Below are 12,411 nucleotides of genomic sequence, written 5' to 3' on the forward strand. Positions count from 1 at the left end.
ATATTTATTAAATTATAACAACAATTAACTAAATTTATATTATTTAAGTAGAAAACATAATTTACTTTTGAAGAAGTCTTCCTACTTATCAAACATGTTATCCATAATTTATCGAATTTTAAAAGACTACATAAAAAGAAACTAATGTAATGCATTTATGACACATTATTAATATATAATCTATAATAAAAGATTGAATAAAGTATAAGAACCTCATAAATGCAAATATTTTGTTTGAAGACAAGATTGTTATTAGAACAACAGTGAGTTTATATGAAATTTCCTTGTATCTTGATAATAGATAAACAATGAATTAGAATAAAGATGATATTATATGTAAATTTAAAGATTTTTTTTTTAAATTGCATAATATATATATATATATATATATATATATTACCTATTTATCTTTTGAGAGAGTAATAATCTTTTTACCAAATTTGAAAATTGAAAATTGTTATTGTGGAGCCTCATCCAATGGAGTATATACCTTTGTTATCTTCATTATTTAATATCATTATATCAATTGGTTTAACTACTACAAGTGATTAGTCATCCTTCTATTGTTTTACAAATTCATTTTTATATGAAAGAATGTTAAATATAAACAAAATAGAATTATGTTTTGATATTTAATATATGCAAAAGAAAAAAAGAAAAACAAGAAACATAAAGAAAATGAAAGATTCTTACCAAGTGTTTATTTTAAATTCTTAGGATTAAAAAAAAAATTAATAGAAGGTATGATAAATGTGTTTTCATTCTCATTTTTATCCCTTATATTAAAAACTTATGTTTTTTAGTGTTTTTTTTTTGCAAATTCAAATTTTTCGTTTAAAATTAAAAAATATTTTTTTCTAATTCATATTTTTGTCATATTTTAAAATCATAAAAAATAAAATTGGAAAATGAAATGTATAATAAACCTCCTTATATATTGTTATAGGAAAAAGTATCTTATTATATTATAAAAATATTTTCATTAAAACTAATTATAAAATATAATTAATTTTATTCTAACCAATTGTTTTTATTGTTGTAAAATTAGTGTTTTATTTTTTAAAACATATTTACATAAAAAGTTATGTTATAATTTATAATAATATTTATAAATTTACAATATATTAATTATTTTTTTTATAAATTTTATAATATAATAATATTATATAAAAAATATTTAAAAATTACGGATACATAATCACAACAATAACTATTTCTTCTACTAATATATAATGTGATTTATAAATTTAAATTTAGACAAAATAGTTGAAATATTATGCAAAAGGAATCAAGGTTAAGTATTTCTCTTAACATTAAAATTTTATAATGCAATTCAATACATGAGCAAAATCATTATTACATCAATCATCAGAAAAGTTTTACTAACTATGTGTACGTGTCACATAAGAAATACCAACATATCTTTACGAGTATTATAAAATATAACAAAATCAACATTTAAATTAAATTAAAGTAATTTAAACTAAGTTTTATCAACAATTATCCTAGAGAAAAATAGTAGAAACTAAACATTTGTAATTCTATTATTGACTTCACATACTTCATTCTTTCTACTTGTTACAATAAAAAGAATGAATAAACATGTAATTTATTATAATATTTTTACCAAAAAAAATTAAAAATAACATTTAAGAAAAAAAGAATCACTCATTATGATTAATATTTTAGCATCACTCATAAATGGAAGTGGTAATTATAATTAATTAAATGATATTATTTTATTTTTCTTAAAAAACATTTGAATTCAAATTTTATTTTTCTGATAGAAAAGAGTAGTGTAATTAATGAAAAGAATAAATATATTTTCAGTACTTATAAAATCTAGGAGCTCTAATTTTTGGTTTTTATAATAATTTTTTATTTAGTTTTAGTTGATTGATTTTATTATTAAAACTGGGAGGGTGAAAAATAGGGAAAATACTTTTAAAGACTGATATTAGTGACGAAAAATTAGACCAAGACGATAAAGATGAACCATTTACAGTTAAATATTTTGTTTAGAAGGATGGAAAAAACTAATTTAGTGACTCTGATTCAAAGAGAAAATCCCCTAATCATAAAAATTGAAGGTAAGAGTGAAAAAAATGAGAAAATTATTTTTAATAATTTTATTTTTGGAGAGATGAATGAGAAAGTAGCTTTTAGAAAGAAAAAAATTATCTTTTCACCCATATTATTGTATATATGTATTTTCTTGATAAAAAATATTTATATTATTTTGTTTACTTTTAACTTTTTTTTTTCTATTTTAGAATAAGACATCGAGTTTGGATTTAAAAAAAATATAATTCTGAAAGGAATATTACAAAAATTAATCAATTATATTTTAGTAAAAGTTTAATTGCTTTAATTTTAGTTTATTTATTTAATTTAATTTAGTTATATTATTAATAAATGATTTATATCTCAATTTGAAAAATGTATATAATTATCAATAAAATTGTTAATGAATATTGAAAGTATTAATTTAGAAATTTTAAAGGAACTAATTGAATTTTTAAAAGATCATGGTTGTATCCATAAAAGTGAGAGTTTATATTAATTAAAAACAAAAATTAAACTAATTGAATAAATAAATAATCGAAAAAAATATGAAAAATAAAACAGAAATGAGAAACATGTGTGGATTGTTTGCATATTGAACTCTGGAACGCATACGTGCATCAATTTCTCTCTTCCTTCAAATCTCCTATTCAACTCCGATCATCAAATCCATTCGCATATTCAATCTCTTCACTTTCTTCAATCATTCAAATTCTCCAATCAACAAAGAACCATCAACACGCAACCATGCCAACAGCTTCCGAACACACTGCACGCAATCGTTTAGCCACCCTCGCTGCTCACTTACTTCCCTCCACCGACGCCGACGCCGCCGCGATCCGCCCCCTCCACCTCTCCGCGGCATCCGGAGCTTCTCCTTCGGCGAACCTCAAGGGTACCCTCACTGTCGTCGATGAGAGGACCGGAAAAAAGTACCAGATCGAGGTTTCCCCAGAAGGCACCGTTAGAGCCTCTGACTTCAAGAAGGTACCGCTGATGCCGATTCATCCTTCTTTTCTGATTTTGTGAAGTGGGGTTTTGTCAATTTTGATCCTTTCGTCTGCTTTGAATCGTTTTGGAGTTGGGGTTGGGGTTGGTTCCTCTTTTTGGATTTGTGGTATGTTTTGATGTTGATGTGCTTCTTAGGATAAAGTTGTGTTCTGTCGATATGTTTTCGTTTGTTATCTTGACCCTTGAAAATGGGTGTTTTAATTTGTTGAATTGGGTTATGCTCAATTTTAATCCTTTGTGATTGGGGGGTAAATGAACTTTTTGGTCTTTTGAAAGTGTTAAGCTTGTCATATAGGTTCTAAAACTATGAAAATTCCAAACTAATCCTAAAAATACAAGCCGTTCTATCCAAGTCTCCAAATTTAACTAATTACTATCATTTTGGTTTGTGAACTGTAGTTTATATTAACACTTTAAGTTATAAACTATGCTTGTAACAGTTGGACAACCTTGATTGACATATCAAAGTTCAAACTTCCAAGGATTTTTTTGAGTTTCCTTAGTTTCAGAGACCGAGGTAACAACACCTAACAATTTCAAGGACGAACTACTTGATTTTTGTGTCTCTTGAATTGTTTGGAATGAGTGAATCACCAATTTGGTTTTGGGGTCGGTCGGATTTGGCATGTCAAATTCCTATATGGCATTCAACTAAGCACACCTGCCACTTAGTAGGGATAAATTTAACTGAAATTGGATAAATAATTTTTTATCGACATTGAGCATCCCTCTTGTCTTATCCATTTAATTTAAGTACCACTTTTTTTCAGTTCCGTTTCGCAGCTCACACCATTATCAATTTCAGCTCAGAAGAAGTGTTTCTAGGACATTTCTGTACTTAGTGGAAAATGAGAATAAGCTATATTTTTGATACCACGTATTTTTATGACAACACTGGTAGTTTATTTCTATTGAAAAAAAGAAATAAATGGAATAAATATGAGATTTAATATCCTCTAATAATGCAAATATGATCTTGATATTTCTGATTATAAAAATACGATCCTATATCTGTAGTTATAAATATATGATTCTTATTTCTGTAATTATAACACTTACCTTATCTGTAAACAAGAAGCAGCAAAACATGAGCAAGCAATCAGTTATACATTGGGTGAACTGGAATCTTTGATGGAATTGCTTGACTTCACTGTGTTAGGCCCATAGAAGAAGACACGTCTTAGATGTGGCTAAGATTCCTAAGACATGGTAGGTTTATGTTAGAAGAAAGAAGAATGAGTTACATCAGTTAGTTAGTAGTCATGTGTGGAATTATAAGGATGTGTTGTACAAATACCTAAGTGAGTTGTTTGTAAGAGTTAGTTTTGGATTCCTTGATTGTAAATTGTAATTGGTAGAAAGTCTCTTTCTCTGTCCTGTTTGTTAACTCTGGGGAACTCTTGAAGTTCTATCTTTTCATTTCAATAAACTTCATGTGCTTTCCCAAATCTCTCACTACCTTTCCTATTATCTCTTCCTAATTCTTTCCGTTCCTAAACACTGCCTAGAACATAAAGCCCCAGAACATAAGCTGTGGCCAATTTCAACCTGCTCCCTGCTTTGGGGTTCCGGAGTGAAATTTTGGATTGGGGTTTATGTTTTTTCGAGTAAACATGGCATAGTTGATCAAAACTTTAGGTTTTGTTGACAAGGAAGTAACTGCTTGCTCCTTATTTTAATTCTTCTTGCTTGTAAGGTGGATTAATCCTAGCACTCAACTGCATACCACTGTGAATGTTTTTTTATTCCCTATATATATGCCCTCAGAATTGGTAATTTTGTAGAAATGTTTTTCCCGAGCTCTCATTTTCAAGGAAGACAAAAATGGTATGAATAGTGGAGACAAGGTGAAAAAAATAGTTATTAAATAGAGAAGACAAAGAGAGGCAAGGCCGGCCAACAGGGAGTGGGACCTAATGCAAACTTTGGAAGAGATTTTTGCACTTTAAGTGAGAGAGCTGTATGTTGGGTCACTTTGTCAACATGTTTGACCCCTTTTGCTTTGAGAAATTGTTGGCAAAAATATTTTTTTATTGGTGAGCCTATGGTTTGAGTGTTAGTGGCCCTAGTCTTGTGCTGGTCCTGAAGAGAGAAGGGGTCAATTCCATCAAAATGGTTTATCAAATTTTCAGTCAATTTGGTCCCTCTTACGTGGCGTGCACTTTTGGATGTCATGGAAACATTTAATGTGCCAACTCAGTTTTTATGACAATTTTACATGACACCAACTAATGGATGGATTAAATTGATTGATAATTTCAGAGGTTATTTTGCCTTTTTCATAATTTCAGGGATTAATTACCTGACTGCTTTAATTTCAAGGATCAAATTGGGATGCACTCATTTGGCATTAGGGTCTTTCTCTTTTGTAATTGAGAACATGCGAAGCGACCAAACTCCAAATGTTTTCTTTTTGTTATTTGACATTATTTCCTATTTTTAAAAGTTTGTATAGAAAACAGTAAAACCAGAAAAGGAAATGAAGTTTTTCACTGTTTCTTATGCATGCTTTTGAAAATAGGAAATAAAATGGAAACAAGGTGACATTTTATGATTAAAAGTAAAAATTAAAAATGAAAAAGTTTTCACTTTCCAAACAACTCTGAAGGCAAGGTATTTTTTGTTTGTAAGTATTTTATTCAGATTTTAGTGACACTGAAAGAAATCGTAGAAATGGTGGTTTGTAATTAGTTGTAATGATGTTTATATATGTTATTTCTCAGTATTTGATTATAGGGTTTTTTTACTTTTTGATCTGTAGATATCAACTGGGAAAAATGACAAGGGACTCAAGCTTTATGATCCTGGTTACTTGAACACCGCTCCAGTCATCTCAAGGATTTCTTACATTGATGGTGATGCGGGAATCCTTAGATATAGAGGATATCCGATTGAGGAATTGGCGGAGAAAAGCACCTTTATGGAAGTGTCATATCTCACATGTGAGTATTGTTCAGTAGCTTTCTTGCACGTGCATGGGACTTTTGTGTCCATTGTTTATGATAAGTTAGTGGGTTTTTCTTTTCACTGATGATTAGCTGAGATTTTAATTTTATATCACCTAAGATGCATAGATGTAGGGTCCTTATTAATAAATCCAGGCTTCAATTTATGCACTACGTATATGTTTTTAGTGTTTGTTAACTCTATCTTTGTCATTTTAGTGTATGGAAATTTGCCTTCTGAAAGTCAGTTAGCAGCATGGGAGTTCAACATATCTCAACATTCAGCTGTACCACAAGGAGTTTTGGTGAGCTTTTCTGCTATCAAATAACTTACTATTGGTTTAAGGACCCAGATTCTTATCTGGCAACCTTCTTTTTTTCAGTCAGTAACCACTTTTAGATTTGTAAGCAAATAACATCTTTTGTATTATTACTTAAAATTTAATATGCCAATTGTATTTTACATTGTCAAAAAACTGTGGTAGCTCTTTTCATTTTTATCTATTGGTTAGAATTTAGAATGAACAAGTGATTCAAAGCTATATTAATCAATCAGAGTACATTAAGCAGTAAGTTCATGCACATACAGATACTCTTCATATAGTTCATACATCATGAAGTATTAACTCACACTTTAGTATTGTATATCTCTATTTCTTTACTCTCGAAGATGCAAGCTACCAAAGCTTTTAAGGAGAAAATTGAGAATCATACTAAGCATTTTTGTTATACCACTTAATGGGAGGAAAAATGTTAGGGCTGGTTCATTTATCAGTATTATTATTGTTCACTTTTTATGTTACAAATATTCCTCTTTTACCAGACTGGTTTGTGTTCTAAGGTTTAAGCCTGGGAATTTCTTGTTCAATCACTCTACATAGTTCTTTTGTCGTATGATCATTCAAAGGAGAGGAATCAGGTTGTTAATTTATTTTTAGAACTACAAGTGTATCAAGCTAACAGCAGCAGTATACATTTCTTTTGTAGGATATAATACAAGCAATGCCTCATGATGCACATCCGATGGGTATGCTTGTTAATGCCATGAGCGCTTTGTCTATTTATCATCCTGATGCAAACCCTGCTCTCAAAGTAAGTAACACAAACTTTGGCCAAGTTCAAGTTACTGAACTTTTGATCTGCTTAGCATTGATGCATAAATTATATATAATATGGAACTTTGCAAACCTACTTTTGTAATGGAAATTATTTGTAGAACTTGTCCTATTTTTTAAAATTTCTGTACATTACAAATATTTTAGCTGTTTCATTTTGACTTTTTGAGTATTATGTACAGCAATGAACTCTGCTTCTGTCGAGATTAAAGGGATTTAGGTAGGTAAGGAGGAAGAGAGAGAATAGAGATTCTGGATAATATTCTCATGTATGTATGTAATGACATGACATGATCCGTTGGATATGGTAAAAAACAAATGACATGACTCCTAATCCTAATAATGAAATTAGGAAACAAATTGTAAAATGTAAGGAAATATGGAAGCTATTCCCTAGAAATTATCCAAGATATTCAAAACTATTCTAAATAATATAATGATGATACTATGATATATCCCTCTAGATATTCTAACTGATTCTAAACATTATTGGAGCCCCTGAAGATTTTTGATGTCTACAAAAATGAATCACTGAAATTTTAGTTTCTAACAAAAACTCAGAACTCTCATAGCGGTTTATAAATTAATGTTATTTTGCTTTATGTTGCTAACACTGATGGTCTTAGTTGGTAGCTATTGCCTAAGATGATTGCACTTATTTAATGAGACAAGTAATCCAAAGAACTGCATCTTACTTTCCAAGTTTGAATCATAATTTACCTTAGCTTTGATATACTTAAAGAAAAGGTAAAATAAGTGATTCTTTTCCAGTCAATTTCTACAGTATGTCAAATAATGCTTAGTTGGTCCATTGAAAACAATTATTTATTTTTTAATCAATTACTGCTGTCACCGTCAGATAATGTTCAGTTGCCATATTGAAAAAATTGACACACCAGGGCTTATGTTTTGTTGATTCTACCTTTGAAGTGTATTAGTATATCAGATTCCCTATTTAGTTATGACAGTTGTTAGTTTTGTTATAACAGCTGTCAGTAACTATTAGTTAGTTAGCATAGCCTATTACTTAGTTATACCAGCCGTCAGTAGGTATCTGTTAGTGACTCATAATACTCTTGTGTAATCACAACGTAATCATAATTGAAATAATGGAAAAGAGATTCAATATCTCTCTCTGTTTCTTTAGTTTTTTCATTCCTGCATGCGTCTCTTTTAGAGGGGATGATGTTTCATTATTTTGATAGCGATTCTCACGGGATATCATGTTTTCCTATGCCTTAGTTCAATATACATGTCTGCAGAGCAGTACTCTGTTATTTATTAGGGTTCAAGTTACCGCCTTCTTATATTTGATTCAGCTTTGATTATTTCTTTTAACACTTTATATATTTTAATGTAGGGTCTTGATATCTACAACTCAAAGGAAGTGAGAGACAAGCAAATAGCACGGATTGTTGGAAAGGTTTACTTATTGAGTTGTCTTTATTCTTCTTAATTATTTTTCCATGATATATGTAATAAGTGATTCAATTATTCTGAATGCTTTTCATGCTTATTGGTTATTTTCTGAATTTTTGTGAAATATTAATTCAATTCAATTCTTATTTGCAAGCTGTCCAAGAGCTTTGTTGCCTCATCATTTTTACACTTTGACTGCAGATAACGACAATTGCTGCTGCGATTAATCTTAGATTGGCAGGAAGACCACCTGTGCTTCCATCCAACAAACTTTCTTACACAGAGAATTTCCTATACATGCTAGATTCTTTGTATGTCCTACTGTGTAAAGTCTGATTGATATTTGGATCAACCTGAAGTTGTTTCTTGTGTGAAGTTATTTTTTCCTCTGAGTTTCATGATGATTTTCTTTTTTCTTTTCCTTAGATATGTAAAAAATATAAATCTTATCAATCAAAAGTAACAATATTTACTCACCAAAAAATACTAATTAGTATGATTTAATCATTGATGGTAGAATTGTAACCACATATTAGGTGAATTTTGTTTTTGTCAGACTATATATCAGCACAAATAAAATAATGTCTCCATTATTAATGTTTTCAGTGGCAATCGATCATATAAACCTAATCCTCGGCTAACTCGAGCACTAGATATTATCTTCATCCTGCATGCAGAACATGAAATGAATTGTTCTACATCTGCTGTGCGACACCTCTCATCAAGGTAGAATCTTACTACTTAAGCATGAGAGTTCTGCGAATCAAATTTAGTCTGCTTCTAAATAGTCACTATTGACATAATTTGGTCCAAGTAGCAATTTTCTAAGTAAAATAAAGTAACCTATTCTAATTCATATTGCCTTATTTTCACCTTGCAGTGGCGTTGATGTATATACTGCTGTTGCTGGGGCTATTGGAGCTCTATATGGACCTCTTCATGGTGGAGCCAATGAGGTAATGTAAATACGGAAAGCAAATAGAGTAGAATTCTATCTAACCTTTGTATTAAGTTGAAACCACAGGTGACATATTCATGGCTTAGGATGTTCTCGTGATTATTTATCTGTTGCTTACTTAAATACGGAAAGAAAGTAAAGTAGAAATGCAACCTTTGATTATACTCGTTAGACTATGCTAATGTAACTTTTTTGTTATCCAGGCTGTCCTCAAAATGTTGAGTGAAATTGGAACTGTTGAGAACATTCCAGCGTTCATTGAGGGTGTTAAAGCCAGGTGGCTATTACTTTTTTCTTTCTCGTATCTTTGTGTTTACCCTATTTGTTAAGAATGGTGATGGTGTAATAATGACTTGCTCTTTTGAGACTCCTATTTTTTGGGTCTCTTCAATGCAAGTGGGGAAATTATAGTTTTATTTGATATTGTTTTCTTTCTCCAGGAAACGAAAGCTCAGTGGTTTTGGACATCGTGTGTACAAAAATTATGATCCAAGAGCAAAGGTCTTAAGAAAACTGACAGAGGAAGTGTTTTCCATTGTTGGCCGGGATCCTCTTATAGAGGTGTTTATCCATTTTCTGTTATCTGTTTGTGTTGTTGTGTATCTGTTGTATATTCCTTAAACTGTGTATGCTGTTCATAAGGCCTATGATTGGACTGTGAATACAACATCAAAATATTTATATTGTGATTTTTTTTTGTATTATTTCGAGACATTTCTAAAAACATATTGCAAACTGTTTTGTGTATATATGTGTACAAGTATTTGAATTTAATTCTATGATAATTCAGTCAAGTTCTTTGAAATTATTACTGGAAAAGTTCTTATGCTTAATGAATGTCAATTATTTCAATAAATTTAGTTTGAATTTGAAAGTTTCATCTAAAATGATTTGATTGTGCAGATTGCAGTGGCCTTGGAGAAGATTGCACTGTCCGATGAGTATTTCATCAAGAGGAAGTTATATCCAAATGTTGACTTCTACTCTGGATTAATTTATAGGTAACCTATTATCACATCTATTTTTTGTGTAAACCACAGAGGATAACATATGTTATTCCTCCCAGATCATTTCACTAGGATTGAGCTGATTTTTTTGTGCCATCAGGGCCATGGGGTTTCAACCTGAGTTTTTCACTATTTTATTTGCCATCCCTCGAATGGCTGGGTACTTGGCACATTGGCGAGAGTCCTTGGATGATCCTGATACAAAGATCATGAGACCTCAGCAGGTTATTTCCTTTCTTTAAATCATTTATCTGGTTATATTATGTTTTTGCTTACTGGCATATACAATTTTGTGAATGCTGATATGCTTGTATGAATGTGTTGTCATGTACCATTCAGTATCCTTGAAAAGGGTTACCTAGTTGTATCACATTGAGGCTGGATTATATCTTTCTTTAGTAATGGAAAGTATTTGTAAATACATCAGATGGATATAGTAAACCATCACATTGGCATAATGGTATTATATTAGGCTTGATGTGGTGGTGGAAATGACTCAAGCAGGGTTACTTTTGGATAAATGGTAGTTAGTTTTCTGCAACATTTTCTCATGGCAGGCATTCCATTTGGCAGTCAAACAAATATCACAGTATTTTGCTGTGGATTTTTTGGTAGATGCAAATGTCACCATTTTACAGGTTTTGGTTTTTTAAGCTACTATTATTATGACTGATTTTGAATTATCTGTTATGTTCCAGGTTTATGTTGGGGAGTGGTTAAGGAATTATACACCAATCAATCAAAGGACTATATCAAGTAACACTGATAAACTTGGTCAATTGGCAGTATCAAATGCCTCAAAGAGGAGACTTGCTGGATCTGGGGCATAACTTGGATTTACTAGTGAAACTGCCAATTATTCAATAAAATCCAGCTCCAGAGAAAATATTTTTTTTTCTGGCACGTAAAAAGTATAATAGTTTGTTTTTGTATAAAATTATGGCACCATAAATAAAATCATTAAATCAAAATAGACTATGGTGTTAGTATTTATTTTCTTGTTATTTTTCTACCTGAAAAAAAACTCCTTGTATTTGCATTGCCATTGCCATATATAGTTTTGTAATCTCAGTCTCAATATATTGAATTTGGAACAGATGGAGGGTTATAGCTCAATGGTTAGAGAGGGATGGAGAGACTGAGAAAAAACTACAGGTCAAATCGTTATAAATGATTTATATGTCAATAATCGGTTTATACACATAATCTGTAATAGAATATTAATAAAGTAAAACTAATGGAAAAAACTTTTTTTTCTTTATTATTCATGACCTTTTTAATTTTGATTACTTAAATTTACTTTTGTATGATGAAAAAATAACTTAAATTTTGTGACAACTGTGGATGACTGCAAAAGAGTATACTGGATAATTATTTGTGATTGAAATTTTAGTTTTATAATAACAGTATATAAACTTTAAAAAAATTGAAAATAATTTCAATGAACGAGGATGATCTAACTAAACTTTGGTTGTGTTTGTGTTTTGGCGATTGATACAAACTTTAAACTCCAAAAAAGTTGAACCAGAGTGGAAAAGAATTTTTTTTTGAAAAATAATTAACTTTTAAACTTTTTTATAATTATTTTTTTATCTTGTAAATTTAAATTATTGTAATTAATCATGACAAAAAATAGCTTAACATGTAAATATGTATATTTTCAACTTTAAAATTCTAGTAACGAGGGAAAGTTAATTTTATTATCTATTTGAATTATATATTTATATTTTAATTTTTTTGTGTGTAAAAAGTTGTTAATGTTAGATATCACTATGAAATCTGACTGATCTTTCTTACTGATATTTCGAATTTCAACAATCATCTGTCACCACATGAAAAAAATATTATTAAAAAAAATAAAAAAATATGGGAGACTAAACCAAAATTCATAG

General features: G+C 29.9%; 1 protein-coding gene across 1 annotated transcript; it reads left to right on the forward strand.

Moving 5' to 3' along the window:
• The first annotated feature begins 2,621 nt into the window (after window positions 1-2,621).
• On the forward strand, window positions 2,622-11,615 carry CSY3 (citrate synthase 3). The gene is made up of 13 exons (XM_068638728.2): window positions 2,622-3,051; window positions 5,837-6,017; window positions 6,240-6,325; window positions 7,008-7,112; window positions 8,496-8,558; window positions 8,756-8,865; window positions 9,161-9,280; window positions 9,435-9,510; window positions 9,716-9,789; window positions 9,953-10,073; window positions 10,416-10,513; window positions 10,620-10,743; window positions 11,218-11,615. The coding sequence occupies exons 1-13, from the start codon at window positions 2,812-2,814 to the stop codon at window positions 11,347-11,349; spliced, it is 1,530 nt and encodes a 509-aa protein (XP_068494829.2). The 5' UTR covers window positions 2,622-2,811; the 3' UTR covers window positions 11,350-11,615.
• The last annotated feature ends 796 nt before the right edge of the window (window positions 11,616-12,411 follow it).

This window comes from Phaseolus vulgaris, chromosome 6 (assembly GCF_051622355.1).
Source record: "Phaseolus vulgaris cultivar YP4 chromosome 6, ASM5162235v1, whole genome shotgun sequence".
Taxonomy (NCBI): domain Eukaryota; kingdom Viridiplantae; phylum Streptophyta; class Magnoliopsida; order Fabales; family Fabaceae; genus Phaseolus; species Phaseolus vulgaris.

Coding starts and splice junctions, on each gene's coding strand:
- CSY3 (XM_068638728.2), top strand. CDS start 2,812: ATGCCAACAGCTTCCGAACACACTGCACGCAATCGTTTAGCCACCCTC. Junction 3,052..5,836: donor GAGCCTCTGACTTCAAGAAG/GTACCGCTGATG, acceptor TTTGATCTGTAG/ATATCAACTGGGAAAAATGA. Junction 7,113..8,495: donor ATGCAAACCCTGCTCTCAAA/GTAAGTAACACA, acceptor ATTTTAATGTAG/GGTCTTGATATCTACAACTC.